The following is an 8,371-nucleotide window of genomic DNA, read 5'->3' on the forward strand; positions in this document are numbered from 1 at the left end:
TGTTGGGTGTCCACCACATTTGCTTGACAAATAACAAAAAATTGCAAAAAAAAAAAAAAAAAAAATTGGTTGTTAATGTAGCAACCTCATCAGCAATTAGAGGTTGCAACCTCATTTCCTCTCTCCCTCCAATCAGCATTCAGCATCAGCAGTATACTGTACTGTACTAATCACCAGCCTGATCATCTGTCATCAACTACATCTGTTTCTTACTGGTTCATGCCTTAAGTTAGATTTTTTTTTTTCACAGGTTAAATACTCCTCAAGCCTAGTAAAATATTCCTCAAGACTACATAAAAAAGATACTAGAAAGTCATTAAAATATAAAGAAATAAGGACAAATTCAAAACTTTTGCACAGGACTGTATATTTACAGATTCCTTGACTAGCTTTAGATCTAGCTTTAATTACGGAACACATTTAGGTCCTACAGATATCTGTCAATTTTCCACACGAATAACTTTGCAAAAAGGGTGAAAAGCAACTGGTCATTCTTTAAACAAAAGACAAAAAAAAAAAGCTGGAACAGTGTGCACCGTGCCGAGAGAAAGCGAGTGAGCCCCGAGCCGAGGTGGCCTGTCCTGGAGGGTGAAGAGGTGCAGCCCTCTGATCAGGAGCAGTGTGTTAGCTTATGTGTCAGGAGGGAGCCGGTCAGCGAGTGCGCGAGTGAATGAGAGAAAAAAAGAGGGGAGGCCAAATGAGATTACAAGCAATAGAAAAGGGCTGGGGGTTCCGCTCAACCCCTACTGTGCGTGAAGGCTGGTATGAGCCATCTCAGTGTGCCTCTTACAGCCCAGCTCCCACGAACAGCCCATTCACACGCCCTTTTGACTGTGTCATGAAAACGGCCTGAAAGGGAATCTCCCATCCTTCCCCATCATGAAGGGAGCGAGGTAAGGAGGGGTGCATGATGGGCAGAGGGAGGCCTGGGGGAGAGGTCAAAGAGGCCTGAAGACAGGGAGGATATTAAGAAGGTAGTGGTGTTTGAGAACATTAGGGATGGCTGTTTGTTAATTTGAGGGTTGATTTAAGAAGCGGGGCGAAAAGGAATTAAAAGGGCGAGAAGGAAACGGTGGTTGGTATGTGTATGTGGCTATAGAGGTGGAAGGGGATGAGGGGGTTGCTCCTGTTGGGAATGCCAGGCCATCTCTGGGCAAAGCTAAGCCGGGCTGTGGGGGTGCGGGTTGCTGGGTCCTTTTGTGTGGGTAATACAGTGTGACACCACGGAGACAAAGGCGGATTCATGGGCTCAGCAGGTAGCGGGAGCAGCTCTGCGTTTGGCTCGGGGCCACGGCTCCTGGGGCCATCAGCTCACAGCGCTCTGTTGTAGTCGACCCAGCTGGGTCTGCCAGAACCGACTTGGCCTCAATCGGGCCTCCCACCCTGAGAGGTGTGTGCCGAAGCACACAAGCATCAGGAGAAATGAGCAGTGTGTGTTTACGATCTCCAGAACAAAAGAACATAAAACTAAATAAGTGCACATTCAGCAAACATACGAGGGAAATAATGGAACCAGAGAAAAAGGCAACTTTGCTGAAAATAAGGACTCGGTTTAAGCTGTATCCTGTTGAGGAATGAATAGTTTTGCAATCTGAATTTCATGAAATGAATCATCTGTGATAGCTGAATAGAACAAGACCAGAGCCCTTGCGTGACTGCATAATGGATGGCATCATGGGAAAGTCACCTGATTCTGATGATTCATGCTCCCTGTCTAGCCAATAAGAGATCACGTCGCTCACCTTTTGTCTCTTACGTAACACTGTAGTTTTAGCAACAGTCTTGTGTAATAATGCTAGTAGCCACCTAAAAATGCGAAGGTAAATTTTGACATAAGTAATGTAGTATATAATGAACTGATTGCAGTATTATTATTATCATCAACTGCTGTCTAATTTGGTCTTAGATCACTTTGGTTTTTTGTGTGTGTGAAAACAGCATGTTATATTTTTCAGTAGATTTTTGAGTGCAGTTACTGTATGTTTAGTCTAAAAAATGTACTAGGCCCCAATTAGAACTTAAAAATAGTTCTGGGGCTATAACCCAGTTATTAAAATTCGCCTTGTTGCTTCCAATGGAAACTGAAAGAGGTTTACCCGCTGAAAGGGCTCTGGGGGTAGAAAAGTGGATGAGTTTCTAAAGAATTTCCAGAGTTCCATATTCTTGATGGAAACCTAAGTATTTCAGGAATCCTAAAAAAGGTTCCTGTAGTGAAAACAGTAGTAAAATTCCTCAGTTTCCAAAAATATTCTGTGGTTTCTGAAATTCTGAAAAAAAGTTCTACAGAACGATAAAAGGTTCCTGAACATACAGTAGATAGGCAGTTGCAGTGCTCATCAAACCCTCATAAGAAGCATGACAGTGAGCATGACAGTGACACACTCCCTTTGATTTGATTTGGTTTGTTTGCTTCAATTCCCTGGCTATATTTAGCTGCAGAAATCCCCAGAAAGGCTGGTGTTCATCAGTTTCTGAAATTGTTCTTATGGTAAACATGGCTAATATGTCTGGCTACCTGCAAAAGTATCTGCTTTTCTAAAAAGGTTCATGTGTCAGAGTTCTTTAAAAAGCTTTTGAGTTTTTTCTGGTAGGAGATGTTCCAATGGAAGACCCAAGTACCTTTAAAGGGTCCTATGTTTATGGAATTATTTTTGCTTTGAAAATGGGTACGTCCGACATGGAAAACTGTGTGCAGAACCATTAATAGTGTACTCAACGTGTCTTCTTTCCTAAACCATATTGAAGTCTGAAAAGTCAGAGATCTTACAGCGTTAGAAACTTTACATGTTCTCAAGACGTGTATGCATGTGTCTATACATGTGAAACATAGAATGGAATTTGTGGTGTGTTGGGTGAAAAAAGTGGCCATGAGAGTGATCAGGTAGTATCAGGGATCATTCACTTGACCGTTAAGAGACCAGTATGCTACTGTAGGTTCATTAGTCCCTTAGGGACAGAGGTCAGATTGAAAGTGGCGGAGTCACAGTAAGTGTGCTGCGATTGTGAAACAATGGTATCCGGTTACCTAATAATCTGTTGCATTCAAGAGTAAATCCATCTCTCAGCACATGCCTACACAGAGCAAACACGTAGACCCATTGCTGGTTTTCACGCACGTGGCCGCGGGGGCTTGATCTGGATAGCTAGAGCACCTTTAAGATGACACAGTGTCACTGAAACCTGAGGTAGCATTAGCCACAAACGACATGTGCAACAATTGAGACTGTCATGTCAAAGACGTGCCCGTCCTTACAGTGCATTGATATTTCGGAGCACGTCACGGAAAATGATCTGTGCCCTTAAGACACTGTCTGATGTCAGGACTTTCAGTAGGATTTCAGATGAAAAAAATCAGGACCCTCGGGATACAGCACTGTCTTTTGGATCACTTTAAAAGGCTAGCACCAATCATCACACATTGGCATCTGCTTTTCAAAGAGTCCTAAAAGTATCCCTGCTTATGCAGTTTTCTTTTTCCCTTTTTTTCCCCTTTCTTTTTTCTCTTTCTTTAGCCACTAGAGAGTCTGCATTTGTCCATGCAATCGCCTCCGCTGGTGTGGCATTTGCAGTGACACGGTCCTGTGCAGAAGGAACCTCTACCATGTGTGGCTGTGATTCCCATCACAAAGGGCCACCAGGTGAGGGCTGGAAATGGGGCGGCTGTAGTGAAGACGCCGAATTCGGGGTGCTTGTATCCCGGGAGTTTGCGGATGCTAGAGAAAACCGTCCAGACGCACGTTCCGCCATGAACCGGCACAACAACGAAGCTGGACGAATGGTAAGATCTGAATCATGTTTTTCATAAAACATTTTCACGTACCGTACAGGTCCATCCATGCAAAGGAACCAGCACAGGAACACTACTGAGGAAATATCATTTGAATGGTGCATTATTTTTAAAACTGTGTTGAAATGAGCGTTTGAAATTTGTACAAGTTCAGCATAAAATCATTATAGATGATCTACTGGTTAATGTGCATCTGTATTATAGGTCTACCTGAAAACATGCATTTAGGTGCAAGTCAGGCATATCTAATGAGCTTGTAAGCAAAGTTCAAACCTCCCTAAAGGAGAATTTGGCTGAGAGTCAGAGATTTTGGAAGACATAAAGGACAATAAAAGGGAATTAAGTGACTAAGACAATGAACAAAGCTCTTCTTATATGGTTCATGGGTGGAACTCAGTCACAGCTCAAGGTGTTAAATGCATGACAGATCAACTGTCAAGAATTGCCAGATCTCTTTTCGGAGTGCCTTTAGCCCCAAAAGAAGCATTTATATGTGAAATTACTGGGTAATTACCTCCCTGATCCTTTCATACCTTGCATGTCTCGCATCCCTGCCGAATTCCGTGACAGAGGTGTAAACGCAGTTAGTGGTTTGAGGGCGGTGGGAGGGAGGAGAGAAAGAAAGAGGCAGGGCTCGGAATTTTCACCCGTCAGCTCGCTGCTGGAGTCGATTAGCGCTGAGGCTGCTGAGGGGCAATTGGCAAGACCACACCACAACACAGCGGCCCTTTGATCTGCGCTTGACAGGAGCAGCTAGAGACCACAGGAGAGGCAGCAAGACAGGCAGCCCCGTCAGGACCCCAGGCCGCCCCACCTGCCTCTCACACGCCATTGTTTCTGAGTGGGCCACGGGAGGTGCCGCAGGCCCGACGAGTTCAGGACATGATGTCAGAGGCCTTGGCTGGGCCCCGGGGGGCCCGCAAACACCTGCCTTCCGCCACAGCTGGGGAATTCTGCAGCTAAATATAGCCAGGGAATTAAAGCAAACAAACCAAAACAAAGGCAGAGTGCCACTGGCATGCTCGCATGAGCGGGACTTCTTATGAGAATTAAATAAGCACTGCAACTGCCTATCTCTGAGCTCAGCAGCTGCAGAACACCTGTAGCCAAGGCCTGGCACTAAGCGCATGATCACAGGAAACCAGTGGAGGAGCATCTCCCATTTACAAATTCAGACTTTAACCATTACAAGCTGCAATAACAACTTTAATAAACTACTTTTAAAAAAAATTATAACTTCTGGGGGCAAAATCAAAAGGTTCTCTTCTCATATGCTGCAGGTAGCTTTCTAACTAACTTCTAAGCCTTTCATGAACAGCAAAAGCTTGGCTGTTGCTGCCTTCTTTTGCACTTCAGAAGGTCCTTATGCCCATGTGCATAAGTATAGTGTATATAGTTCAACACTAACATTAACTAGTCAACTAACTTGAACAGTGACTATTAATATGTTATATTAATATGGGCAAATATGGGGTAAACTAAATGTCAGTAATAACTCAGGACCTTTGTTCCTTTCAAGGCTTTTGTGGTTAACAGGATTTAGTTTTTTGTTTTTTTGTTTGTTTGTTTTACTCACCGGGCTTTCTGTGTTGCATCATGCTGATTCCACAGTTTACTGCCTCATGCATGAACAGGCAAAACTGTTGACAAATAATGATAATGGAATATGAATACTTTCATTTTCAGTTAATGACAATTTAATACATTTGCAGATCTGTAAAAGGCCATAAGTTGAAAACCATGTTGTGCAGTTCTAAGTTCTAAGTGACTTTAGGTTTGCCTATTCAATGTAATTTTAACAGAAGATGCCAGTTACAGTGCGTAAGCCTTAATTTTTTTTTAGTTAATAATACTATGCAAAAATGGTTTGGGGTGTTGTTATAGGAAAGGAATTAACAATGTCTCTGTTCTCCTCCAGACCATCCTGGAGAACATGCACCTGCGCTGTAAGTGCCATGGCTTGTCAGGGAGCTGTGAGGTGAAGACATGCTGGTGGGCGCAGCCTGACTTCCGCTTGCTTGGTGACTACCTTAAGGACAAGTACGACAGCGCGTCTGAGATGGTGGTGGAAAAACACCGGGAGTCCCGGGGCTGGGTGGAGACACTGCGAGCCAAGTACGCCTTCTTCAAGCACCCCACTGAGAGAGACCTGGTCTACTATGAGGGCTCACCTAACTTCTGTGAGCCGAACCCAGAGACAGGCTCGTTCGGCACACGCGACCGCACCTGCAACGTGTCGTCTCACGGCATCGAGGGCTGCGATCTTCTCTGCTGCGGCCGCGGGCACAACACGCGGACTGAAAAGCGCAAAGAAAAGTGCCATTGTATCTTCCACTGGTGTTGCTATGTCAGCTGCCAGGAGTGCGTACGTGTTTATGACGTACACACATGCAAATGAGGAGGGTGAAAAGTGCAGGGGTGCCAAGGAAAGGACTATAGACTGAAAGAGATAGGACTGAGTAGCCTATGCGTGTACACATGCACACACACACATACACACACATACACACACATGCTCACAAGATTGTATTGATTACAAAACATACACTGTGGGTAGTGGCACTTCGGTACCTGAACTTTTAATATCATTTATTTACAGTCGATTTTCATTTCTGGGAAAATTAGCTACCAGGTGATTATCACTTTCAGTCCTGATGCATTACCTTTTTTATTTATTTCACATGTGGCATGTAAAAAGAGTGTAGCACATGATTACCTAAACGTTCAATGTCTACCGGTATGACTCACTCTAGCTCTCTGATCACCTTTCCTGAACGCCTGGTGGCTGAAACCGTACCTGCCCAACACACTCTCACACTACACAGACATGAACAGAGCTGGAGGGGGCTGGTGAGAGAAGAAAAGGGGAAGGAGGGAGCATGCTTACTTAACTACTGATCATTCTGAGCCTGAAGTATATCTGAAGGCTTGGGTCTTTAAGCCCGAACAGACTACTGATACTCACGTAATCCTCATGCTTTTTCCTAACGCCTTCAATGATCCTACACAGGTGTAGCAGTTAAAGGAACGGTCCAGTGTTTTTCAATGTAATGTTTATATATTGCATCTGTGGCTACCTGTAATTACCACTGGGTAGAACTTTTCCTCCATATTTCTTCATACACAAAAAAGTTCAGAAAACTTGCATGTAATACAAGAGCTGCTGTTGAATTTTATAAGTCAGTGCTTAAATCACATGACTAAATGTTGTTAGGTTCACCTACAGTAACAACTGTTCCTGTCGAGACGTCGCAACTTGTGACAGGTTTTACACCAGATGCCCATCCTGACACAATTCTCCCATTTTATCGGGGCTTGGGACCGGCACTGCATTCAGTGCCTGGGGTTTGGGCATTGGGCAGGAATCAAACCCGGGCCTTCTGCATGGTAGGCATGAAACCTACCCCTGAGTCCACTTGACTAAATAATACATTTAAAACAAATCCCTGCAAATACGCCTAAAATATACTAAAAAATATAATTATTCTATTTACAAATTTTTCTAAAATGGACATTTAAGGACAATCCTTATTTTCAATCATTTCCTAATCCTTTTTTTTTCAATAAACAAATGACTAAATAAGGCAAAATGAGAAGCTGCCTTAAATATTTAAAATATTAAACAAAATAAAATTTACATTTAGACTATAATGGAAGTCTATCAACAGCCAAAACCCATCAATAATAATTGCAAATTAATAATTTAAAACTGTTATACTAGCTTCAATCTAAGGGGAAAAAAAATTACTCATAATAGAAGTCAAAAAGCAGTTGCCAAAATTTGATGAATGATGCAATAATGCTAAATTGTTACAGCAAATTCATTTTACAAATTTAATAAAATTCACTTATAATGGAACTCTAAGGATTGAATTTTGTGAATAAAATGTTTTACACAGAATTCCCATCATAGATCTTTAGCAAACTAATTTATAATGCTAATTTTTAATCTGAGGGCTGTTGTTAAATTTTGTTAAAACAAGAAATTTAACATCATAAAAAAATTTTTTAAAGGGCATTCACTTATATAATGGAAGTCTAAGGGCAGTTGTTAAATTTGTAAGTAATTAGTTTTTTTTTACACAGAATTGCCTTTACAATTTTTGTCAAAATCATTTTTTTTTTCAAAATTTTTTTTTTATACATTATGCAAAAATTATAATTTTTACTAGATAGATAAGGACCAGAACCAGAATCAGAAAGAGTTTTATTGCCAAGTACGCTTGAACATACAAGTACATTGTTTTAGTGACAGAGCTTCCAGAACAAAACAATGACAAGACAAAACAACACGACAAAAAAAAAGTTAACAAAAAATGGAGTAGGATCTACTGAGATTCTATCAAATTAGTTAAATAAATATCTGTGGTATTACACAGTACATTACACAGTAGTAGTAAGGACTGTTCTATCAATAACCATTTATGTGAATAGTTGCTATTTGTAAATGCACCTCGTTATCTGTAGAATTAGTATTTTTGTATAGAAGTTTATGTTGGACAAATTTTAGATTTGCTTTTTTGAAACATTTATTAATAATTGTAACATCTGCCCTTAGACTTCCATTATATAAGCAAGGATAAA

At 41.6% G+C, this 8,371-nt stretch overlaps 1 protein-coding gene across 1 annotated transcript in view; it reads left to right on the forward strand.

Annotated features, from left to right (window-relative positions):
- wnt3 (wingless-type MMTV integration site family, member 3) overlaps positions 1-7,195 on the forward strand; it is a 30,124-nt gene extending 22,929 nt beyond the window's left edge. Inside the window, exons 3-4 of the mRNA XM_053511580.1 lie at positions 3,513-3,778; positions 5,706-7,195. Of these exons, the coding sequence (XP_053367555.1) occupies positions 3,513-3,778; positions 5,706-6,185 (746 nt within the window). The 3' untranslated portion in view covers positions 6,186-7,195. The remainder of the gene's footprint in view (positions 1-3,512; positions 3,779-5,705) is intronic.
- Positions 7,196-8,371: the final 1,176 nt, after the last annotated feature.

Source organism: Clarias gariepinus, chromosome 14 (genome assembly GCF_024256425.1).
Source record: "Clarias gariepinus isolate MV-2021 ecotype Netherlands chromosome 14, CGAR_prim_01v2, whole genome shotgun sequence".
Lineage (NCBI taxonomy): Eukaryota > Metazoa > Chordata > Actinopteri > Siluriformes > Clariidae > Clarias > Clarias gariepinus.